At 36.4% G+C, this 24,831-nt stretch overlaps 4 protein-coding genes and 1 long non-coding RNA gene across 16 annotated transcripts in view; 3 read left to right on the plus strand and 2 right to left on the minus strand.

Annotated features, from left to right (window-relative positions):
* The window catches only part of LOC111458428 (protein PHYLLO, chloroplastic), a 15,953-nt gene extending 7,523 nt beyond the window's left edge, over nucleotides 1-8,430 (plus strand). For 3 of the 6 annotated variants that reach the window (XM_023101095.1, XM_023101098.1, XM_023101099.1), the window contains 17 exons: nucleotides 624-848; nucleotides 1,271-1,573; nucleotides 2,082-2,149; nucleotides 2,492-2,650; nucleotides 3,526-3,651; nucleotides 3,783-3,914; nucleotides 4,026-4,149; nucleotides 4,340-4,495; nucleotides 4,595-4,837; nucleotides 4,979-5,146; nucleotides 5,340-5,483; nucleotides 5,710-6,171; nucleotides 6,630-6,932; nucleotides 7,013-7,170; nucleotides 7,256-7,363; nucleotides 7,680-7,957; nucleotides 8,074-8,425. In XM_023101095.1, the coding sequence (XP_022956863.1) occupies nucleotides 624-848; nucleotides 1,271-1,573; nucleotides 2,082-2,149; nucleotides 2,492-2,650; nucleotides 3,526-3,651; nucleotides 3,783-3,914; nucleotides 4,026-4,149; nucleotides 4,340-4,495; nucleotides 4,595-4,837; nucleotides 4,979-5,146; nucleotides 5,340-5,483; nucleotides 5,710-6,171; nucleotides 6,630-6,932; nucleotides 7,013-7,170; nucleotides 7,256-7,363; nucleotides 7,680-7,957; nucleotides 8,074-8,111 (3,195 nt within the window). In that variant the 3' untranslated portion in view covers nucleotides 8,112-8,425. Of the gene's footprint in view, nucleotides 1-623; nucleotides 849-1,270; nucleotides 1,574-2,081; nucleotides 2,150-2,491; nucleotides 2,651-3,525; nucleotides 3,652-3,782; nucleotides 3,915-4,025; nucleotides 4,150-4,339; nucleotides 4,496-4,594; nucleotides 4,838-4,978; nucleotides 5,147-5,339; nucleotides 5,484-5,709; nucleotides 6,172-6,618; nucleotides 6,933-7,012; nucleotides 7,171-7,255; nucleotides 7,364-7,679; nucleotides 7,958-8,073 lie in introns of those variants that run through there. The other 3 variants (XM_023101094.1, XM_023101096.1, XM_023101097.1) reach the window with 3 other exon arrangements.
* On the minus strand, nucleotides 7,777-10,829 carry LOC111458434. Its single transcript, XR_002713119.1, has 4 exons — nucleotides 10,518-10,829; nucleotides 10,191-10,398; nucleotides 10,029-10,117; nucleotides 7,777-7,885 (listed from the first exon to the last, which is right to left on the minus strand). It is a non-coding gene; the product is annotated as an uncharacterized LOC111458434 (long non-coding RNA).
* A 4,685-nt stretch (nucleotides 10,830-15,514) lies between these two features.
* Nucleotides 15,515-18,644, plus strand: LOC111458432 (transcription factor bHLH49-like). Of its 3 annotated transcripts, none has more exons than XM_023101108.1 (8): nucleotides 15,515-15,743; nucleotides 15,836-17,071; nucleotides 17,147-17,212; nucleotides 17,285-17,353; nucleotides 17,443-17,514; nucleotides 17,597-17,776; nucleotides 17,845-17,932; nucleotides 18,021-18,192. In XM_023101108.1, the coding sequence occupies exons 2-8, from the start codon at nucleotides 16,190-16,192 to the stop codon at nucleotides 18,056-18,058; spliced, it is 1,395 nt and encodes a 464-aa protein (XP_022956876.1). In that variant the 5' UTR covers nucleotides 15,515-15,743; nucleotides 15,836-16,189; the 3' UTR covers nucleotides 18,059-18,192. The 3 variants fall into 3 exon arrangements, with proteins under 3 accessions (XP_022956876.1, XP_022956877.1, XP_022956874.1); XM_023101109.1 differs by having other exon boundaries at nucleotides 16,051-17,071; XM_023101106.1 differs by having other exon boundaries at nucleotides 15,515-17,071; nucleotides 18,021-18,644.
* An 871-nt stretch (nucleotides 18,645-19,515) lies between these two features.
* On the plus strand, nucleotides 19,516-21,278 carry LOC111458431 (UDP-glycosyltransferase 89A2-like). The gene has a single exon (XM_023101105.1). The coding sequence runs from the start codon at nucleotides 19,722-19,724 to the stop codon at nucleotides 21,120-21,122; it is 1,401 nt and encodes a 466-aa protein (XP_022956873.1). The 5' UTR covers nucleotides 19,516-19,721; the 3' UTR covers nucleotides 21,123-21,278.
* A 191-nt stretch (nucleotides 21,279-21,469) lies between these two features.
* The window catches only part of LOC111458429 (putative pentatricopeptide repeat-containing protein At1g13630), a 4,890-nt gene continuing 1,528 nt past the window's right edge, over nucleotides 21,470-24,831 (minus strand). The window contains exons 2-5 of one of the 5 annotated variants that reach the window (XM_023101102.1): nucleotides 22,613-24,746; nucleotides 22,306-22,423; nucleotides 21,905-22,108; nucleotides 21,470-21,814 (exon numbers count right to left, since the gene is read on the minus strand). In XM_023101102.1, coding sequence (XP_022956870.1) covers nucleotides 22,696-24,746 — 2,051 coding nt within the window. In that variant the 3' untranslated portion in view covers nucleotides 21,470-21,814; nucleotides 21,905-22,108; nucleotides 22,306-22,423; nucleotides 22,613-22,695. Of the gene's footprint in view, nucleotides 21,815-21,904; nucleotides 22,109-22,305; nucleotides 24,747-24,831 lie in introns of all 5 variants that reach the window. The other 4 variants (XM_023101103.1, XM_023101100.1, XM_023101101.1 and 1 more) reach the window with 4 other exon arrangements.

The raw sequence follows: 24,831 nt of genomic DNA on the forward strand, positions 1-24,831 counted from the left end.
TTTTTTTTTTTTTTTTTTTTTTTTTTTTTTTTTTTTTTTTTTTTTTTTTTTTTTTTTGTATTGCCCTCATTATTCATTTGTTTTCAATTAAAGTTGTTCTTTTCACTAAAAATATGGTTTTGAATGAATGCTGAGTTTAAGGAGAAAGGAAAATATCATGTCATAATGCTTAAGGGAGTATAGAATATCTGATTTCGAATGTTCAAGTTGTATTTACATAATGACGTACACTCGAGAACATTTTTGAAGGTCAAAATAATGATGGTAAGTAAGGTGCTTTTGTTGATCATTATCCACACTTCTTTAAGGTAGCTTATCATAAATGAGAAGATTGAAGATTCAACGTGAAAGTCATTGAATATAGAATTGAAAAATAGTAGTATAGTATGACTAACTTGTATATATTTCCATGAAAAGGTGAGCTAAACGTGGATTAGACCCAATTATTATACGTGAAATTTGGGAGTTAGTTTTAGGGTTCTAAAATGAAGATAGCGACTAAGTGGCACCTGCTACTTGCAACTTACCACTAGATCTAATTCAATGAATAGAAAACTTCCAAGAATCACCTTAATGTTTTTCTTCCGTCTGTTAATTAGCTCAATATTTCCAAATATTAACAGATGGGAAGCAGGGTAACAAGCAAACGTGTTTCAAAGATGCTAGAGGACTGCAGTCCCTGTTCTTACATCATGGTTGATGAGCATCCAGGTCGTCATGATCCATCGCATATTGTAACCCATAGAATTCAAAGCACCGTCTTAGAATTTGTGGGTTGCTTACTTAAAACTGGTTTTCCTCGCAATAGGAGCAAGTGGACTGCTACTCTACTAGCCTTGAATATGATGGTAATTTAGCTGATCTCCAGCAGTAGATTTTCATTTGTTTTTGTTCTGCAGTCGTAACAAGTCTTGTAGGAACTATCACAACTGAGAATATAATTTAGTATCGAACGCCAGTATATACTGATGTTAGACTGAAATTCAGAATCCGTAGTTTTTTTTACTTTATTTTTTGGAACAAGTATCTATATGCGTATAGTTCATTCTTCTCAAACTGGATGAATTTCAGTTTGTTATTCATCTCATTCAAGGAGATATTTTCTGTTGTGTTATAAGATCAAACTAATCTTGCAGACATGTAATGACCTTGTATTTTGATGTTATAACTAGATGTGGATTTTTGTCTTGTCAAAGAAAGTGATGATACTCGAGTATTTCATGGTTGCACTTTCCAATTTTTCTCATTTTCATAATGACTTATTTTACAGGTTGAGTGGGAAATACAATTTCAAATTTCTGCTAACTACTGTCTATCTGAGCCACAAGTTGCTCAGGTAATCTCAGAGGCACTTCCATTTGATTCTGTTCTGTTCTTGGGGAATAGCATGCCAATCCGTGATGTTGATATGTATGCACGTGGTTGGTCAAAATGCACCGACAGTGTAGCGGTTAGACCATTAAACTTACAACTGCCTTTTTGCTGGACATGGACTTCTGGAAATAGGGGAGCCAGTGGTATTGACGGACTTCTAAGCACGGCTGTTGGTTTCTCTGTTGGCTGCAACAAACGAGTATGTCACTAGAATTTGTATATACAATTTTATTTGCAAACAGATCACTTACAGGGCTTATCAGTTTTATAAAGGACTATACCGATTCATTATAAATGCCATGATAATGCAGTTTCAAATTTCATTTTCCACATACCATGGTTCATTTTTATAATATCTGACCAAGCAGTCTTTCCAGAAAACTGGATAAGGTATCTGCCATGTACAAAATGTACATAGACATTGCATTATTATTCCTGAAGTTTTTTGTTCTTTTAATATCAAACGAGTCATGGGACATACTATTTTTATCCTTTTTGAGTCCAACTTGGATTCTGAATGGTAGGTTGAGTATTATTTGGCACGACAACCATAAGGGAGTGGATGGTCATAATAATTATACTCTCATTTTTCTTGTGTTGCTATCCATTGAATCTTGTATACTGGGTATCTTTAGATAAGAATATATATGTCTATTTCTTTATCTTTCCTTTCTCCTTAATCCTTTCATATTCCAATCAATATTCAGGTGCTTTGTGTAGTCGGAGATGTTTCTTTCCTTCATGATACAAATGGCTTGGCAATTTTGAACCAGAGGTATGATGGAAGGAAAAAAAAAAAAAAAAATCTCTGTTTTGTGCGACAGAAACTGTACAATTTTTCTTTACTGTTTTTCCTTTGTTTGTTTTCTATTTTTCAGGAATTAACATGCTTTTAAATAGCTTCAGTTTTTTTAAACGTGTTATATTATCATTTATCTCACTTGGTTGACATTTTTCCACTTTAATTACCGTTTTTTTTTTCCTTTCATCTGAAGAAGGGTATGACTTTTCCCCCCTGAAATCTGCACTCTATGGCAGCTTATATTATTTTTTCCTTCATTGTACTTCAATAAAAAAACATTTTCATGCTAATTGTTTAGTAACCTACTCTCTGAAGGATGACGAGGAAACCAGTGACTGTAGTTGTAATCAATAATAATGGTGGGGCAATCTTTAGTCTCCTCCCTATCAAGGACAAAGTAGAGGCAGCAATACTGGACCAGTTCTTCCACACCTCTCACAAGATTTCACTCCGTAGCTTATGTGTGGCACATGGGTAAGAACTCTGTATATACCTTAATATATTATAACTGAATTTTCATTTAACAGGCTTTTGTCTCTTATTGTTCATACATAACCATGATTTAATTACTGTAACGAAAATTAATTGGTCTATTTCGTTCTTACAAAAAAATTTTACGTAAATTCTTCTGACAAAATAAGGTCGCAGGTTTTCCGATAAGCAGTCTACAAGTGTTGTTCAAACAGCTTCATTTCTAAGATGGAAGGGGAAAATTTTGTACACTTCAACGTAATAAATTCTAAGTTTTTGAATCTTATCAGTGTATCTTGATTATTTAAAAAGCATAAAATTAAAATGGGTTTTGATCTTTTTTGTAGCTGTATCTGATTAGTGCCAATCGTTAGGCTCAAATCTAAGCATCTTTTAATGTACTGAACTGGAGCGTTATGCTTAATGAAAACATGTTGGTCATTGAAACAAATCAAGGCTCTCAGTTGTGCTTGTGGGGGGTTGGAAAGATCTTCCAGTGAAACAATTACCAGATGAACAACCATAGAGAGGGTAGATTACATTTTAAAGAGGAGACAAGTTCCTCAACCTAGGAGCAAACTTGAAATAGGCGTTCGATAATTACATGTAAATAGACAATTCCAGAATTTAATGTATACTACTGATGTTAGCATCTTTATCTTGGATAATTCACAATAAGCAAATTATGTGGGTGAGAAAAAATTTGAGCATACGAAAACAAACCGGCAAAAGGGAGAATTGGAACTCAATCAACTGGGTAAGAGTTTGAAGAAGTTATCATGTTTTCTTTACTCTGCATGTTTGTCTTTATCTCAGTTAACTTCTGCATATTCTGTGTCAATCTTGCTTCATTTAACCTGAAATTGCTAGATATACAGCCTCAAGCATTTACATGTGCGGACAAAGATGGAACTCCAAGATGCTTTATTTATGTCTCAATGTGAAGAAAATGACTGCATAATCGAGGTTGAAAGTTCCATTGATGCCAATACTTCCTTCCACAGGTTTTTTAAAAATAATTATTCAAGTTAAATCCCTTTAGGTTTTTAGATTTTCCTCCCTTTTTTGAGAAATAAAACATCTTTCAAGGTTACAACTGTTATTTGCTGTTAACACTTTATGATCATCGTGCTAGTGTCTTGAGGAAGTTCACTTGTCAAGCAGTAGACCATGGTTTACGGATCTTTTCAAGGCTTTATTTTGAAGAATCTGTTTCACCTGGACTCTTCCTTTGCAAGATAAGTAGAATGGAATACACATTGTTCAGGTCCTTAGCTATTCTCCATATTAGGTTATAGATGCCCTGAGTATCTAAGATAATGGTAATTAGAGAGGTTTGGTTGACTAAATCTCTTTCCCCTCTTTCTTTGGGTGATAGAATCCCTTTATGTGCTCCAACTACAACCTCATCTAGTTCTATTGATCAAGTCAATCGGGGGTTCTTCAGAGAAGGTTTTATTTTGTCTTTGTTTCTTGAGGACGGAAGTCTTGGGCTTGGTGAGGTTAGTTTTACTTCCGATTTGTTGTACAAGCAATTGAGTTCCCTCTTTATTTAACATTGATGCTTCAGATATGAGCCTGCCAATCTCAAGCTTCCTATTGATCCTTACGTACTTAAGCCTACTAGCCCCTTGGGAGAGAGTAGGATGGGTGTATTACTAGATTACTTAACTACGTGTTGCTATTCAACAGGTTTCACCCCTTGAAATTCACAAAGAGAACCTACTAGATGTGGAAGAGCAACTTAAGTGTCTTCTTCATATATTTAAGGGAGCCAAGATCAGCAGCTCCATTCCTCTACTACGGGGTTCATTTTCATCTTGGATTTTCCATGAACTGGGAATACATGTAGGTGCTCCTATAATTCAGCCCATGCAATTATTTTCGTCTAAAATCAAAATGTCAAATTTAATAAAAGGACTCTTTTTCATGGTGAACCATTTACAGCCACGTTCGATCTATCCAAGTGTTAGATGTGGCTTGGAAATGGCTGTTCTTAATGCCATAGCAGGGAGAAAAGGTTGCAGCTTGTTAGATGTACTCCAGCATCGGTTAGTTGAAGAAGACGACTTGTCATCTTCGTCAAAAGTTAAAATTTGTGGGCTGTTGGATTCTGGTGGAACTCCATCTGAGGTAGCTCGTGTTGCTAAGACACTGGTCGAAGAAGGATTTCCTGCTATCAAGTTAAAGGCAAGCTGCATTACCATTTTCTGAAGATTCTCTCTTATTTTCTTTCTGCACAGAGTATTCTCACTGTCATGTATCTCAAAATTTTTTGGTTTACAGAACCTACATTGACTTACTAATGGTTTAATAATTGAACAATTGCAGGTAGCCCGACAAGGGAATGTCATGTATGATGCTGCAGTTGTACAGGAAGTAAGGAAGAAGCTTGGCAACCAGATTGAACTCCGTGTTGATGCCAATCGGAATTGGAGCTATGAAGAAGCTATTCTATTTAGCTCTTTGGTGAAGGACTGTGGCTTGCAATATATTGAGGTACTATTCGTGAATGTATCTCATATATCTGGAATGATATATGACAGTTAAAATTGTATGAACCTTTAAAGAGATGCTAAGATCTTAATAAACAGTCTTCATGCTATACTGCCTTTGTAGTCTTAACACTTCTTGTTATTCTGGTCATTATTACGTTGATGTACTCACGTTGCTCTTTAATTTCTCAACTCAGGAACCAGTTATGGATGAAGATGCTATTGTTAAATTCTGTGAAGAGAGTGGTTTGCCTGTTGCACTGGATGAAACTATCGATGGTATTCAAGATAATCCTGTGAAAGAACTTGCAAAGTATGTTCATCCCGGAATTGTTGCTATAGTAAGTGACATACATGTAAAACCCTTATTTCTATTCAGTGGTCAAATATATACAAATGCTAGAAACTTTATATTGAAGATGCCCAGTAGACCCCCCAGCCTAGCATAGAAAAAAAGGAAATATGTTCCCTACAAACTCATTTTAGTGAAGAGCCACGAGAAGTACACTATTTAATATATATTGCATACTGATCTTGACTTTTGATAAGTTGTATTATTCCTTCTAGGTTATAAAACCCAGTGTCATTGGCGGATTTGAAAATGCAGCATTAGTAGCAAGGTGGGCACAGCAACACGGAAAAATGGCTGTTGTTAGTGCTGCATTTGAAAGTGGTGTAGGTTTGTCTGGATACATACACTTATCCTGTTATCTGGAGCTTCAGAATGCAGAAATAAGAAAACTGATGGATATTCAACCAGCTCCATCTATAGCCCATGGTCTAGGAACTTTCCGTTGGCTTGACGAAGATGTAACTGTCAATCCTCTCAGAATTGGTCGTGACCCTCATAGTGGCATTATAGAAGCATCTGTTGCTGAGGCTAATCGACTTCTAAAAAGTTTTCAAATCAACCAGAAGGTTGTTTGTAGAAAGTTTACTGAAGAGCAAGTTCGTAGGTACAAATTAACTGTAGACTCAAAGGGGTTCTCTTATTTAATAAAAGTTCTAGAGGTTGGACAAAGAACAAACGTAAGTAAGAGTTTCAAAGCAATTGTTACCTGTTTTTCCTTTCTGATAACGTCAATCATCTGCTGGTATCATTTAATGCTTCCATATTCATTGGAGCCTTTCATCGCTACGTGATTGGAATCAAAATAATTGCTCCAATAAGAAATGTTTGTTACTGAAACGGTGTATTTTTCTTCTAGCAGTAATTTCCTACTACAATAAGCTAGTAGGTTTCTTTCTTTTCAAACCCGTGGGGTCTAGTTTCATATGATATGACAGACATGATGCGTTGAAAACATGGTTGGATGAAATCTTTTATTATGACTTATGAAGCAGAGTTTTTCTCTGTTTTGTTTTGCAGTGTATTTCTTGAACATGCATCTTCATGCATTTGTAGCATCCATTTATTTGTTGTGATGACATCTGCTTAACAATAATCATGCATTTTCTTATGTTCCTCCTACTTAGAGCTTCTGCAGGATAATGTGCTATTATTTCTTCATGGATTTCTTGGGACTGGTGAAGACTGGATTACAATCATGAAGGCCATCTCAGGTTCAGCTAGATGCATTTCTATTGACCTTCCTGGTCATGGGGAATCAACAACACAAAAGAATGATTGTGATGTTCATGGTGTGGAGGAACCAAGTTTTTCTATGGAGGTTGTTGCTAATCTACTGTATAAGTTGATTCATCATCTTGCTCCTGGTAAAGTTAACCTCGTAGGGTATTCAATGGGGGCTAGGATTGCCATGTACATGGCCCTGAGATTTGCTGATAAGGTTGTTTATGAAGCCTTCTAACTTTTCAAAATTTTTCATGTATGTTTAATTCTTAAGAAAGATGAATGTCTGTTTTGAAGATTGGAAGAGCTGCTATAATATCTGGAAGCCCTGGATTAAAAGACAAGATGGCAAGAAGAATCCGGAGAGTTAAAGATGATTCTAGAGCACGAATCCTTAAGGCCTATGGTTTAGAGAGCTTTCTTGAAGCATGGTATCGTGGGGAACTATGGAAAAGGTGACTTTATTAGTTTTACTTTATCATCACCTTGAATGCTATTGTTGAGCCCATTCCTATAATCTTTTACTTTGGTTCCTAGCAGTTTAAGAGAACATCCACATTATAGTCAAATTATTGCCAGCCGATCGAAGCATGATGATGTGCAGCATCTTGCAAAAGCTCTATCTGATTTAAGCATTGGAAGGCAGCCGTAAGTTTAAAATGGATGAATCTTCCTATCTTTACAGTTTCTAAATCTAAATCAAAATTGGCAACAATGTTGGTGAAATGCACATAGACACCTTTATTGCCACAACTTTGCATGCATAGTCAAGTTACGGAGGTAAAAGACTCCCGAAGCACCAAAATGTGTATTACAATAAAGCTTTCAAATTGGGAATTAAGTAGAAAGACTACAATCTTTAGAAAGCTGTTTACTTTTACACCAGTACAAAGCATGAAACATAATCAATTCCAGATTATGGGATGAATCATATCAAGTATTCTTTTCCCTTTCTGCATGATAGGCAATTGTGGGATGAATTAAAATGCTGCAAAACACCTCTTTCAATCATTGTTGGGGAGAAGGATACAAAATTCAAGACAATTGCACAGCAAATTCTATCTCAAATTGATATGGGCAGGAAGATCAAGGATGACCCAGTTGTTTCCCTCCATGAAATAGTCGAGATCCCGGACTCAGGACATGCTGCCCATCTGGAGAATCCTCTTGCTGTTATCAATGCATTAAGTAAATTTCTAATAAGGAGTAGAACACAGTTATCCTACAATTCAGACTTCTCAGGTACCATTTTCATAACCTTTGACATCCTAAAATTAACATTGATGTTGATGATTATAAAAATAGTGACCTCAAGCATAATTCTAAATGGCTCGGTATTTATCCTGTTTATTTGTTAGGCCAAGTCGCAATTACGCATGAGAGCCACCTTTTGTAAGGGTGCTGCAGCCTGTATTCAGCATCAAATAAGAGAGTTGGGATTCAGATTCTATAAAGTTGGTGGCTGCAACAAGTCTTGGATACATCATATGCCAACATGTACAGGTTCTTAGCGTTTTATTGTCACAGGCAATTATATCCTCCTGTTATTAAGTTCAGTCATAGACAAATTTCTTTTGACTGGCTATAATTATTCTTTGCTGCTATTTTAGATAGGGAATGATCTCTTTGAACGGCCTTGAAAATCTTGTATGTTACTATGAACTGGTTTTACAAAGGAATTTGATGTACTCCTAAGAGGGGGTTACTTCTTGTTATATACTTATAGTTTTGAGAATCAGGCAGTTAGGTCCCAAAATAACATATTAAGCTGATAGAATGCACCGAAATACGAAAAAGAAAATCGTAACGAATAACATTTCTGATATAGGCCTTCTAGGAGTAAAATGATACTTCCTTGAACCATGACTTGAGAAATGAAACTATGTTAGGATAAAGTGCTGGAGCAGAAAAATTGAAGCAAACAATTAACTCATAGTTTAAGGTGGAAAGTAATTATCCAACTTGTAGAAAAAATCTTCTCAAGGATTGGGATTCTTCAGCCTGACTAGAAAATGGAATTTCCATTCTTTTGACAACTTTCTTTTTGCTTTCTTGACATACACAAGGTGTCTAGGACTGGAAAATCCGCTTGAAATATTCGAAAGGTTCCTTTTGAATTGGGAGACTTGTACAAGTCTCAGATTGTATGAACTCTATTATTACAGGAAACGTCTGAAATGACCCCCCTTGAAACTGACAAGTAGGGGAAACATCTAAATATGTCTTAATCCTGCCATTGTCTCCGGTTAAAAACCGTCTGATACACAGCCCAAATCAATAAAACTACAGCTGAGGCCATAAATGCCATAGAGTAGTAGCTGCAAAACCTGGCAATTTTTGGCTTATTAGCAGAAAGCATCAAGGCGTTAAATGCGCCTGAGAATGCCATCACAGTTGAAAGTAGAAAGGCATGGAAAGTTGACGGAAGGCCTTTGAAGATTACAGTAGGCACAGGATTCCCATTCACTTGCTCATAAGGAAACAAGAGAATGAGGGTAACTGTTTTGAAGGAGCAGCACAATATACAGTACATCAGATTGGTTGAAATGTCCAATCTTGAACATGCCTTACCAAGGATGTGAAAATGCTGGGGAAAAGAAGTCTCTGGACTCATATTGATAGCTCCAGCGTTCTTCATTGCTGGACAATATGAGGGAACCTCATTGCACATCTGTGTTGTTTAGACGTATTTATAGTTGTTGAAGAGTTTATTCTAATAAGCTGCTTCTGCTGGGAAGCTTCTTATCTAGACTTGATCCAAGAAAGAAAAAAAAAAAAAGTCCATATGAGAATCTTCAAGGCAACTTCATAAAGCATGGCTGTTGATCTTTGAAGCTTCTGGGAATTTGCACTGATAGGATAGAGGAAGTAAAGAGTAAAGAAAAAGTGAGTAAATGAAAGAGAATCCAAAGAGCCATGGAAATGTGTGTGCCTCACATTCCGCCAACATATAAAGACCCCATCCCCTGACCCTGACCCACTTTCCACTAAGAAAGGCAACTACTTGACTTCACTGCTCTTTGCTACCAAAGTACTTAGAAACTTTCCCCTCAAGAAACTGGCTTTACTCTTTTTTGTTTCTTTCGGTTATAACTTATACATGTTCTTAATTTTAAGCATACATTTAGATTCCATAATTCAAAAAAATTAATGTTTATTATTATTATTTTTAATGTGTATATAAGAGAGGGAAAAATAGTAAAAAATATTTCGAATTTATATTTAGTAGCTAGGTGGGAATATAACTTTTCTTCCCAAAGCTATCTCTTAAGACATTATAAGTGAGCGACGATCACAAGCCATTGAAACTCACCACAGCCATGGCTTCCAATTCACCTCCTCCTCCTCCAGATCCTCCTCCATTTTCCTTTCGTAATGTCATAAAACAAGCTTTATCCCGATCTGCTTCCATATTATCCAAATTAGTTCCTCAATTACACGAAAGTAATTCAGCGAATCGATATCAAGTCATTACCAGATTTATTCACGCAATGGCGCTCAATCGAAGGAGATTCGACGCACTGCAACATCGCACACTTCCATTGTACGTGGTTAATGAATTCCAGAGCTATCCAATTCCAAGGGCGAACCGTTCCAGGAGCGTCGGGGAGAGGAATTTGAGTCTCACTTTTCAGGCGGCCGTAGGATTGCTCGTCTCTCCACAGATTCCGCCTTCTCAATTCCTACAAATCGCGAAGGTAATAATGGTGATAAACTATGGCGTCTCGTTTTGTGGCGTTAATCTTCGGGATTCCTTTCCGAGATTCGGAAACAATCTCGAGAAATTCGGTTCAGTACTAACCTCGATGATGTTCTACCTAATGGCGATCTCCTTCCTTCCGGGGAGTTTGTGCTGGATAATTTGGTCGGTGTTTGGTCTGTCAATGGCGGCCTTCTTGCTCTCGCTCTTCAGATGATCAGTGGAGAGCCCATCCAAAATTAAAAATATAATCAATTGAAGATTTATTGTCATTTTAAGGCCTTCCATTATTTTTGAAGAGCTTAAAACGACACCTGACAACTCTGCCTGTGTCGTTTATGTCTATTCGACACAGCCGGTCCCAAGCCCGGGTTCAAAGAGGAGGGGCAACATGTCGTCTTCAGATTATTATTATTATTATTAATTTCTTTTCTTGTTATTGTATCCAAATAACAAAATAATTAATAAAGTTCGTCAAACATCTCTATTCTTGGTTTCAATTTTTCTCGATTTATGAGGAACGTTTTTTTATTAACAAATTCAATGAATTTATAAATTCTATTTTATATTAAAATAACTAAATTCTATTAGTATATTTTACTATATTAAAGGGTCTGTGATATCGATAGAAATATATTATTGTTATATTGAATTGCGTCATCCAGAAAAAGGGAATCGAGTGATTCTCTCTCTCTTTTTTTTTTTTTTTTCTTTGAAAGTATCGACAGAAACTATCACAAAAGAGATGGTCTGAATCAATATTTTTTTTTTAAGCAATTCAAAATCAAATAAGTTTAGTAAAACATCCGAAGTATCCATTTTGTCATTTATGAATAAATTATTCTAATTAATAAGAGCTCAACGGGACCTACCCCTGTTTTTTTCTGATTCGGGCGGATCATGTTTAGTTCTTTCACCTCCCATGTCTACTGCTACTGTCAAATATGGTGGCCAAACTTCCGCATAGAAATTAGAAATTTAAAATTATTTTTAATTCCATATTTCATATTTAATTCTTATTTAAAATCATCATTTTGACCAAATATTAATATCTTTTATTTGTGTATTTTTAAAGAAACCCATTTCTTTATTATGTGGCCCATTTATATCAATTCAATAAGCTCGTGGGCTCCCAGCTTCTAATTGGGCTTCATTCTGGATTTATTGGGCCGTTAATGGGTATACCATCTTAAAATAAATAAATTAATAATAATAATAATAAAGTAGCATTAGCTTCTTAAAAGTATCTATTTAAATGAATTAATTAAAATTATCTTCAACATTATAAATAAATACCTCAAAAAAAAATGCTAAATGTTTTTAAAAATATTATTCTTATTATTTCAAAAGAACAAAAAAAATGTAGGTTGAAAATAAGAAAAACATGAAGAATATAATATAAATAAGAAAAACGTGGAGATTTAGATTTGAAGGGTACCTAACGCCTTTACAACTCCATCTTAACAAGTAAAACACTTTCTTTAGATGCGACTATTATTAATATAAAGTCGAGAAAAAAATGTAAAAATAGTATGGAAAAAAAATAAGAAATGATACGGACGTATAACAAATCGAGTATGTAAATTAGTAAAAGAGGAGGAGAGTTTGGCAAACTCTTTTAGGTATTAATGTATAGATCGTACCTTGCCTACTCATTTTCGTAACATTTATGGATAAGATTGTGACATTGTGAGAAACTAAAGAAATATCATCACATATGTTCGAGCATATTCTGGGGTTGGTGACGAGATTATATTCCATGTCCCTATTTCCATCCCGTTTAATATAAATATATTTTCAACACGCACACGCCCACACAAAATTCAACACCTTTTGAGAAATGAAATAGGTGACGAGGATAGAGACGAAAAAGACTTAAACAATCCATCCATCCATAACCAATAATTAAAAATCATGAAGAGATTAATTAAATGTTAACGTGAACAGTGAAATTAGGTGTAAGAAATATTATTGTCCATTTAATTATTAATTAATGAATAATTAATTATATTTTGAAGTATGCGAAATTAATTATTACCATTTTAGATTCGTAATTATTTACAAATCTCAAACGTGCCTCCTTTAATTGATGCTTATAACCTCGCTTTATTCCTGCCTACAATCATTATTTTCATTTTTAATTAAGTATTTAATGTAACACATAATTGGCCATAAATTAATATTTCTTTAATATTAATTTGATCAATCTAATCCTTACATTATAAAAACATTTCATGCATTTCTATAATCTCACTAATTAAATATATATGGTCTTACAAATCATTACCACATTAATTATTTACTACACATGTTTTCTATTTATAAACTAATAAACATGATTTTTTATTTATTTATTTAAATTTTATTAAAAAAAAAAAAAAAAAAAAAGTGAGTGATTTGGTTGGTTGTTTTGTCGCTTTTTCCCGAAAGAAGAGCCATTCGGAGTGGAAGCCACGTAATCCGTTAATTAAGTAAATATATATATTACAAAAATAAATAAACACCAACTTTAATCATAATCTCTGTCGTTTACACAAATGACAACATTTAATCCAAACTCCAAAATTATTCCAATTCCCACTTTTTTGTTTTTTTTTTCCTTTTTTTAAAAAATTAAATTTAATCTTTCCTTTTCCCCTTTTGAATCAATTTCATGTTTTGTTTAGATTCTCCTAAAAATAATAATTATTTAATTTTTATAATTTATACCAAGTTAAACCATTTAGCGACTAATTTAATACATAATCATAAATTTATAATAAAAAAATATTCTCTCTATTAGTGTGAAATTTTTTGGAAAGTCCAAAAAAAAGTCATTGAACAACATCATACTATTGTGAAGAGTTGTATTTATGTGACACATATTTCATAAATCCATAATTTATTTATATAATTATAATTTAGAAAAGTGGTTGTTTTTAATTTATTTGGTGTGAAATTGGGAATATTGTAAAGCAAAAAAAAAAAAAAAAAAGTTATAAAGCAGAGAGAAAATGTATTATTTGAAAGCATAGGTGTTGGTGTTTTCAAGTCCCAATGCCAACTAATGATAATGACAGACAAGAAGGACACAGAGATAGAGGTTGGAGACACTAATTATTAAATTAATATTTCTATTTATTTCCAATTTTTCAAAATAAGTAAACTCAATTATTAATATATTTTAGTATCAGCATTGGTCGGATTTCCGATGCTTTCCTGGCCGTCCGATTTGCTTACCTTTTACTTTTGACCCCCCCTGTTCTTTTGGGGATTTTAAGGTATTTATTTATTTATTGAAGGGAACATGGAATTTACGAATATTATAGTAAATTGGGTGCCTTTTTCCCATTGCGAAATTCTTCTAATTTTATAAATTTTAAAAGCTATTTCTTTTAAAATTATTTTATTTATTTAAAGAAAAAGAATTATGGTGAAAGTAAGTAATGCATAGGTTAATTAGAGGGCGTAATTATGTATAAAGATGGCATTAATTAGATCCTCTACAACGCACTTCACACCCACCTTCGAAATAATGGGATTAAAATTATTGGTAATAAGGATTAAAAAAAAAAAATCTTAAAACATCTATAATAATAATAATAATAATAATAATAATAATAATAATTTGGAATTTAAAAATCATGTATGGATTTGTGATTTGCTTAGCATGCATGAGTTTCAGACAAAGCTCATGGCCACGTGGCCCAGCTTTTAGTTTTGTCGCTTCATCAACTGTCTTTTTATGTTTCATTAAAACATCAATAAATACACCTTAAAAACACACAAAATAAAATCCACTTCAAATGAATTACTTTTTCTTTTTATTTAAGAAAACTATATATATAAATATATAATATTTAAAATTTTAAAGTTTCAAAATTTCAAAATATGAGTATATATATATATAGATTTTAGCACACGAACCAAATATATGGAACAAATAAATGAAGTAAAAAGAACATTGAAGATAAAATTACTTTTTAATTTTCTACAAATTTCTTTTAATAAGTCATGTTTATTGATAAAACGGAGTTTGAGCCCGAAATTTTGATAGTATTTTTTTATAAATGTGTTTTAAAATTAAGAAGGGCATAGAAAAAGAAATAATTTTGGAGGTGAAAAGCAATTTGTGGCAACAAAAGAAAGGAACCCAACAACAATAAAATTTCTATATCTAAGATAGCAACAAAATAATAGGAAGTAGTATGAATATGCAAGCATTTGGCATGGTATGGTTAGTAAATGGGCACAATAATTTGTATTATTCAACCCAATTATGAGCTATTTACTACTCTCTCCTGCCCGCCGGCCTTAGTATCTTTTTGCCTTATGATTTTTCATTCCCCTCTTAATTCACATTTAATTTAATATCCGTAGTTATGGTTGAAGATTGTTGGGATGGAGTCGACTAATTGAGATGATCGTGACTTTATAAGCAAAGAATACTATCTCAATTGATTCATGGCTTTTTGGGAAGCTCAAAATAAAACAAAAAGAGCTTATGCTGATGAAAGTGGGGGAGATCAGTGATTCATAGTTACAAGCAACCACCAATTTCTTGCCTTATTTACTAACTTTTTGTTTTTAATGATATAATAACTCGTTTGAAACAATGCCCCCTTTTCTTTTAATTTAACATTTATACTCATTTATTAGGTTTGATACAAAGCTTACATTTTTGGGTTTATAATCCAGAAGGTTTGGATATGAATTTGATGACCCATTTGTTGTTTTAGTTCAGGAGTTCTTAAAAGCTTTCAACTTTTTTAATTATTGGATTGGATTCTCATTTGGGTCATCTCAATTAAAGTCATAATCTACGTAATATTTTATCCTTTTCAATTCATAGATGGGGTTTCTTAAAAGTTAAGAGTTTTGTAACTTTAGAGAGAAAGAAAGGCAAAAAAACAAAAAGGGAGGAGAAAATTAGAGACGAATTCAAATTTCAAAAAAGTAGAGAGATGAAAATGGAAAGATGGAGTAAAAGATGTGAAAAGAAAACCCATATTAATTTAATTCATCTTAATGGTTTTAATGATCAAGAGCTCTCATTTTCATGCAAGTTTGGCTATAAATGCACGACCTTTACTGTTCTAGCTTCCCTTTCACCATTGCTTAAATAACCCATGTCCTCTGCGTATCTTTACACTGCCAATCTCTCCTTCCCTATCAGTATTTGATGCAATAAAATCTTCCTTTTTCTGTGCGAGCATCTCTCTGAGGCGTGGCAGAGCAGAGGCTGGGGGTCTGCGCTCAAAATTTTGAAAAGTGGTTCGAATATGAAGCCCAAATTCAATGGAATTTACTCGAACAAAAGCTTGAATGAGCTATGGAGTACTGAAAGTGGTACGTTTTGTGAAATGGGTATCTTTCTCTTTCTACTTTTGGTGCCGTTTTGTTTCTCTGTGATTCATAGCTTGGTTTGTTTTTCTGGCTAGGGCTGTGAACCTCTAGTTATTAGGCTGAAATCAATGCTCTCTTCTCTTTGAACTGTCACTTTTAGTTTCTGTGGCCTTTTGGAGCCCTTCATTTCCTGCTGTTTTAGTACTTTTAAGCTCCCTCGTTGCTTGGGAAATGGTAGCTTCATAGATAATGTCTTCTGGTTCTGTTCTTTAATTTCTTCCTTACAAGCATTTACTGTTGGCTCCTTCAGATTCTTCCACTATTCATTCCTTTTCCTGAATTGGGGGAGTTTGTATAAGGGAAATCCATAGATTCTGCTTGGAGGGAGTAGATTTTGAAGTTTGTGATCAAAAGCTATTGCAAAAGTTGTGTATCTTAGTCGACATATTATGGATAATTCCATCAGCTGTTCGCATAGCATGTTTTCGGATATGAGATTTGGCGAGACGACTCTCACCAGTATGCCAGAGGCTGTGGTTGAGCCATTTAGCTCTACTGTTTGGGAACAAGCAGCTAATTCCCAAAACATGGGAACTAGCAAGGCTAGTGGCTGTCCAGTTTCTTTGAGTACTGATATCAGCTGGAACCTATCACATAATATGTTTAAAGGGGGGATTTATCTACCTCACGGCGTGCTCCCACAGAGCTTATCTCAACTTCCAGCTGATTCTTCATTTATTGAGCGTGCAGCCAGGCTCTCCTGTTTTAGTGGTGATATTGTTGGCCATTTCAACATTCATGAGCCTCCTATGAGTGTTTCAATCCCTGAGAGATGGGATGAGATTCCACGAAATGGGTTAGGCTTGGTTTCTGGAATTGAAGGACAATCTCAGAGAACTAATGAACATGGAGCTGATGAAAATGGAAGACCTTTGAAAGTGGATGATCGTGGTAAACAAGCTACTGATGGTTCTTCTGCTAATGAATCTGATGAAGCTGAGTTTAGCGGCGGTGATGGGCCATGTGCGTTAGAGGTCACAGCCAACCAAGTTTCTGGCAAGGGCCGGAAAAGGAAAAGAAGTGGACAGGTAATGAATAATGATTCTTGTTCTGATCAACCCAATGGACCTCTGCAACAAGCTACTGTTTCAGCTAAGAATGATACTCAAAATCAGCCAAAAGGAGATCAAAATCCAAGCTCAACTGCTAACAAGGCTGCAGGAAAACATGGTAAACAGGCGTCTCAACCTTCAGATCCACCAAAGGAAGAGTATATTCATGTTCGAGCTCGACGGGGCCAGGCGACGAACAGCCATAGTCTTGCAGAAAGGGTAATATACGTCGCATTCAATCTTTGAAACCATGTAAGAAAACCAGAAGTTGACTGAGTTTGAGTTCTGTTATAGGTAAGGAGGGAGAAGATCAGTGAGAGGATGAAGTTTCTTCAAGAACTAGTCCCTGGTTGCAGCAAGGTTTGATGGTTAAATTTGTACTTTAGACACTAGAATCACATCAATTCGCTCGATTAAAGTTCTATGATGCAGGTTACCGGAAAGGCGGTGATGCTAGACGAAATCATTAACTATGTCCAATCGCTGCAACGACAAGTCGAGGTATGAAAATCAGTTCACCTTCTTCATAGCAAGTAGCATATATACTTCTGGTTTCTAAATCTTTGTTTGAACTTCCATGAGATTTGCAGTTCTTATCGATGAAACTCGCTACCGTGAATCCAAGGATGGATATCAACATCGACGGGCTCCTAGCCAAAGATGTAAGTGTAATTTCACGTCGAAGTTCTCGAGACAATCAGTTCATGCATATCCTGGTTCTAACACACATTGATTTTGTCTTAGATTCTTCAATCACAAGCTGGTCCATCATTGACATATATGCCCACCGGTTGTCCCCCGCCTCGTGTTTCTCATCAACGACTTATTCCAAGCGGTTTTCCTGCCATAGGGAGCTCTGAGATGTTAAGGAAAATGAGTTCCCAGATGAATCCAAGGTCTATTGGATTTAAGGAGCCTTCTCAGGTAGAAACTCAAGCATCTTGATGCTTATTTATCAATGGTTTGTTGAATGTATAAACCTATGTCCACAGATAAAGAGTGTGTGGGATGGTGAGCTCCAAAACATTGTGCAGATGAGCTTTGGGATGTCCACTACCCTCAATTGTTTAGAACTCGAAGGTAAAATAAGAACTACCCGTCTCGCTCAAACATCGAAACTCCATCCCGAAATCGTTGAACTCAAATAGAAATTGGTCTGTTCTTGCAGGATCTGATTCACCAGGCAATACAAAAGTTGCACATTGAAATTTCTTCATAATTGCCACGAACCATTTACGCTTCGTGTACATGTGCATTAGTATTAGTATTAGTATTAGTATTAGTATGAGATTCATCATGGCCACGAACTATTTCTACTTCGTGGTAATGTGATATAAGAAATACGATTACTGTATTCGGAGCTGCGTTACTCTAGCTGGTGACTGATTCGGAGTGATAGATATCGACCAAGGCAGTAAATTGCCCCGTGACGATCGCCCCGAAATCAACGACCTGGTAGAGAAACTAGTGTATGATCTCATTAGTTTAGATTATAGGAGACGCGTTGTCTTAGACGATGTACAGAAGTCGATGAATCGATATCTGGAAAGCAAGGAACATGAGCTTTTGCTTAGTAGTGTGTGTAGTTTCATTAGCTGAAGTGGGTTGGCTGTAACTTTTACAAGTCGAGGAATTTATTGTTGCGTTCTTGGAGCGGGTCAAAACCCGACCCATTTCATTCACGCATTTTGCTAGCCCGTTTGTTCTTGTATTGGGCCTACTGGGCTTACCGGAAACTAGGCCCAAATTTCGTAAAAGCAGGAATAAAATTACAAGAATATAATTACAGTTTTCCTTTTACCCATTTTTTACAAATTTATTATATCTAATTATTAATTATAATAAATCAATAAGCATTTATTTAAATATATATTCAATTTATTTTGATAAAAAAAATTAAATAAATGAATTACTTATTTACTAAAATTAATAATTAATTAGATGATGGTATATTTAATAAGTTAAATTGGTTAGTAAGTGGATGGGAGGTCTTCCATTTCACTCTTTATCCCACTTATCATCTCTACGTAGCACTTCTGCCCTCTTCAACTCAACGCTTTATAGATACACATTTTTATTGAGAATGTTTAAGGTCCATTTGTTTTTGTTTTGTAATTCCCGAGCCTCTCACGAATCGAAATTGAGTCCCACAAAGAAAAGCTAGTTGGATAAACAAGACAGAGATCAGCTACTCGACAATGCTACCTTGGAGAGGATGTAAAGCTAAACGCTCTAATATAAGAATGGAAACTCATATTCAAAAGCTTTTTCGATATGTGAACACTATGGAAGAGTTGGTGAACATTGTTCTAACTTCTAACTCAGCAGCTTCAACACCATGGTTACTCTTAATCATAGACAGACTTACAATGACCTCAACGTCAAAGAATGAACGTGGTAGATACAATAAACCAAATGATTATATATATATATATATATATATATATATTTTGGAGGGCCCGCATTGTTAAAATAAAGTTTTCCCATTTTATGGGACTTCACGTTACTCACTTAATATATTGTTTTCCCAATTATTTATTTTTGCTGACAGCACACTCACCCAATCGCATCTCAAGGCTCCACCAACCCCATCACCGTTTCTGACACACTCTCTCTCAGCGTCTCAAATCGCTCCCCCGCCTGCCCTCCTCGCCCACCTCCCCCCATTCTTCGCTCTTGTTTGTTCACGTGCCGTGCTGTCAGGCACCTGGACAACCTCCCTTCTCTTTGGTCAATTTCCTATTCGTTGTTTGTTTTTCTTTGATCTCCCATGGCGATTTCCGTACTTCAATTCAGAAACATGTTTCCAATATAAATACCCACTCTCCCTCATTCCTTCCTCAGCCTTCAATCACCACATCTGGTTCCAATGGCGTCGCCTTCATCGCCATTACCCCATCTTCTGCTTTTTCCATACCCAGCTCAGGGCCATATGCTTCCACTTCTCGATCTCACCCATTTCTTAGCTTCTTATGGGTTCCCCATCACCGTTTTGGTTACCCCCAAGAACCTCCCCATCCTTCAACCTCTTCTTTCAGCCCACCCTTCTGTCCAAACCCTTGTTCTCCCCTTCCCTTCTGTCCCCGGTTTGCCTCCCGGCGTCGAGAATATCAAAGACATCGGCGGCGAAGGCAACGTACCCATCATAGTGGCTCTCCGCCAACTCCAAGACCCCATTATTGAGTGGTTCAAATCCCACCCTTCACCTCCCTCCGCCATCATTTCTGATTTCTTCCTTGGATGGACCCAATCTCTCGCCCAAAAGCTTCAAATCCCTAGAGTCTCCTTCTTCTCCTCTGGCTGTTGGGTCGTTGACGTCCTCGATTACTGTTGGCGTCACGTACCTTCCGAAGAGTTCCGTAAATCCCCAGTGAAGCATATGGCTGAATTGCCTAATTCCCCCTCCTTCACTAATCAGGATTTGCCGGAATTTGTCACCGTGTACCGGGATTCTGACCCACTATTCAGTACCATAAGAGCCGACTGGTTTGAAGCTGGGACCTGCTGGGCTAATGTTTTCAATACCTTCGACGAGTTGGAGCCCGAGTATTTGGAGTTCTACAGGAAATTAAACAACAACGAGAATGTATTTGGAGTTGGACCGCTAAGCCTGGTCAAAGGGCACAACCCAACTGTGGAATCGAGTTCAGATGAGGTTCTGAAATGGCTTGATGAATGCCCCGATGGTTCGGTGCTATACATTAGTTTTGGGAGTCAAAAGCAACTGAATCAGCAGCAAATGGAAGCACTGGCATCCGGGATTGAGAAAAGCGGGACTCGATTCGTGTGGGTAGTTAAGACAATTCGTCAAACAGATGGTGGGTCCGACGGAATCCCAATCGGGTTTGAGGACCGGGTGTCTGGTCGTGGAATGGTGGTGAAGAGATGGGTACCACAGGAGGCGATCCTGAGGCACAGAGCCGTGAGAGGGTTTCTGAGCCACTGCGGGTGGAACTCTATACTGGAGAGCCTAGCGAGTGGAGTACCAATATTTGCTTGGGCCATGGAAGGAGACCAAATGATAAACTCGAAGGTATTGGTGGATCAGATTGGAGTGGCGGTGCAAGTCTGCCATGGGGAGAACTCGGTGCCTGACCCGGACAAACTGGGAGAGGTCCTCGCCGAGTCTTTCAACTCCGACAAACTGAAAGCCAAAGCCAGAGCTCTGAGCAAAGCCGTGGCGGATGCAACTGGCCCCAGTGGGAGTTCATTGAGGAACCTGCAAGAATTTGCCAAGAAGCTGGCCAGCCTTCCTCCGCCAACCAAGTGACTTCGCTGCCTGCCAATTCATGTGTATGGCCTTGTCTCTATTTCAAATAAAATTGGCCGAACCTTAATTGTCTTCCGTTGGTTCTTGCTTTTCAATATCTGGTCTACTGTTTATCTTAGTCTATTCCAAATTTCAACTCTTTCAATCAGTTCATAACGTCTTGGCTAATTGAGTATTATCAACAATATTGATGACAAATATAATCTAACCTAGTTCATTCATTTGACAGTAATTCTCAACTTATAAAATCAATATACGACAATCTCTCCTTGACCTCCTTCCCCACCCCCAAAGAAAAAGTTCAACCATTTCATGTGTTTGAGAAACATTCAGAGAGACCAAAATAATTAATTGAGAATTACCCAAACGATTAAGGGCCAATTTTTATTATGGTAAAGTTCAACAAATTCTTTTATTATGCTGTCGAATTGTAAACGTTAATTTCTTCCTTATTTACATGAAGATCAGGGCAGCATCTGGTATCAATATAATAACTGACAGGAAAAAAGATCTTACCACTTGTTCTTCTTTGTTGTGAGTTATCCTATCAGTGATCAAATATGTTTGATTTATCTTTAAATCCCTTCAAGTATCAATAGTTGCCTCTTCGGATCAAGTATCGACCATCCTCCATACTTAACAAATACAGGCGGGAGTTCGGAAAGTGATGCCCCTCTAGGTTCAGAGAATTCCTGCACAACGAAATTGCTAAGAAATAAGTCAACAAGATTTTTTTCCCCTCAGTCAGAAGATATCCTATGAGCCTTTGAGAAGCTATATACCTTACTTTCTATTCGACTCGCTGCAAGGAATCAGGCTCAGCTAATACTTCGTAGTACAACTCGTCATAACCACTCTATAAGACTGTCTGCTGCAGCCTCCAAGCTGGGAGAGTCCACAAGGGTCATTGCCATGACTTTCCTTTCGTTGCTTATCTGAGGCATAAAGTTTGATACATGCCACGGAGGGAAAATTATCCCTACATCCTGCAACATGAACAAGCAAGCAAGTCATATAACTGATCGCTAGCTTCCTTCGAAGGTTTTAGCAATTTTAGGGAGAGGAAACAAGAATAACACAAATGAATGATTGCTTCCTACCCATGATAGTCTCATGAGAAACTCATAAAGGAAGTCAAAGTAGTAGTTTCAAGATATCAATCAAGAATTTTAATGTGCCATACCCACAGTAATCGAAACAGAGGGTAAAGGATTTGATATGTGTAAGACATTCAGCGTGATCGTTTCATGTTAAGCTTGCCCTTGCATAAAAGTACATGGTTATGGTTGCAAATACTCGAGCTGAAAGAAATGTGACCATCAAGTTGAATAAGTTGGGAAAACCAGAGTTAATTTGATATAACTAGAGAATGGTACTCTACGAGAACAACCTCTCCTAACACCGATATTCTGGATCCATGCGTTCTTAATAAAATTAGAATCTAGGGGAAAAATTCATCCTTGAATTTTGATTAAGTTCATAATGCTCACCTGTACCTCAGATGCTAACCTCTTATGCCAAAATATGGTTATCTGGAACGGCGTGATGTGATCGACTGATCTCTTCTGATGGATCAATGTGAAATGACGCCAGATTTAACCATCACAGCAAGAAATTCAAATGCTGAACTGCTATCACCATGTTGATGGAAAGCATTAAGCATTGTCTCGCAGATTTCAGAATCAGGCGTTACACCTTCAGATAACATCATAGCAAATAAGTACTTTGCTTCAGTAATTAGACCCCTTTTGCACAGCCTATTAATGATAGCACTATAATCTCTGATGGAAATGACAAAACTCTTAGCCAACATTTGATTGAAGAACCCTAATGCCTTAGACACCTGACCCTTTGCACAATGTGCCTTAATAATTGTCATATAAGCAACTTTTGTCAAGCTAATATTTTGATCCTCCATAGAAACCAGCATTCGATCAGCATCCTTTAGGTCACCATATACACAAAGACCACTAATAAGTACATTATAAGTTACATGGGTAGGATCAAGATTATGGAGCAACATCTCATTATAAACCTGGAAAGCTTTTGCAATGTCTCTGGCCTTGCAAAAACATTGGATAATAGTATTATATGTAATCTGATCTGGCATTAGACCCTTTGCATACATATACTCAAGTAACTGGAGGGCTTCATGCATTTTATTCTGTCTGCAGAGTCCTTTGATTAGTACAGTATAAGTTATATGAGTTGGAACAACAGCATTTGCTTCCATCTCATGGAGTAGATCAAACATTTCCTGCATGTTTCCCGCTTCACAGTACGCATTCATAAGGGTAGTATAAGTTACTACACTGGGTAGCAATCCATTCAACCTAATGATTTCGAACATCTTTCGAGCCTCCACTAGGTCTCCATTTCTGCAAAACCCATGGACAAGAGTGTTGAAAGTGACAACAGTTGGAGTAATCCCCCTTTCAAACATTCTGTAATATAGCTGCATAGCCTCAGAAATATCACCAAGCCTTACGTAACCATCAATCATAATATTATACAAAATAATATCCTCTATCAGATCCATATGAGTCAAAGCATCAAAATATCTTCTTGCCTCAGAAATATTTCCATTCTCAAAGAAACCCAAAAGTACAGCACGTTGAGCAAAGTAGTTAGGAAAATTTCTCTTCAAACGCATTTGTTCATATAGTTGGTAAGCCCTTTGTACAAACCCTTCCTTGCAGAGGCCATGAATGAGGATTGAATATACTATAAGATCAGGTTTCAAACGTAGAGTTTCCATTTCATTGAGCAATGCCAATGCTTCTTCTATTCGTCCAACTTTACACAAACAGCTAAGTAGCACACTGTAAGAAATGATGTTCAACTGAAACCCCCTTGAAAGGGTTTCTTGCCGCAGCTTAAGGGCTTCCTCAATATTTCCCATTTGACAGTGCCCACATATCAGTATTGTATATGTCACGATATCCGGATTTAGACCTTTTAGCAACATTTTCTGGACGACTTTCCAGGCCCCACTCATAAAACCAAGCAAGAGAAAACCTTTAGCAAGTGTGTTGTATGTTACTACATCAGGCTCCACACCATGCTTTTCCATGTCATCTGTGAATTCCAGAGCTTCATCCATGGAACCTGCTACACATAACCCATGAATAAGAATATTATAACTGTACGAATCAGGAAGAAGTCCATTCTTGACCATCAAACAGAAAAATGACCTTGCAACATCTACTAGCCCCACTTTACAAAACTTTGACATAACGGTATTGATAGACACAATAGAAGGTCCAACTACTTCATTGCTGTCCTGTAGGAATGAAATCGCATCTTGTAACTTGGACTGCGCACATAGGCCGTGTATAAGTATTGAGGTAGTATATTCACTCTGAGGAGCTCCACTAGCTTTGATCTCATTGCATATATCCCACATGACATCAGTGTGCCTTAAGTTATGCAATAGAGAGTTATAAGTTGGAACTGAAGCTTGTAAATTTAGATCCTTCATTTTTGCGACGACAAAGAGGGCATCATGGATCATTTCATGTCTAGAATACGCAAATGCCAGCATATCCCATACCACACCATTTGAATCCCAATTCCTGAATTTGTTCAAGAGCAGGTCACAAAAGGAAGATGCAGAACCCGACCCTACCAGAGAGTAAATATCGAGAGACATAAACAACATAAAATAGACATTCCAATGTTAACAAAAAAAAAGGGGGGGGGGGGGGGG

This window comes from Cucurbita moschata, unplaced genomic scaffold (assembly GCF_002738365.1).
Source record: "Cucurbita moschata cultivar Rifu unplaced genomic scaffold, Cmos_1.0 Cmo_Scf00021, whole genome shotgun sequence".
NCBI lineage: Eukaryota > Viridiplantae > Streptophyta > Magnoliopsida > Cucurbitales > Cucurbitaceae > Cucurbita > Cucurbita moschata.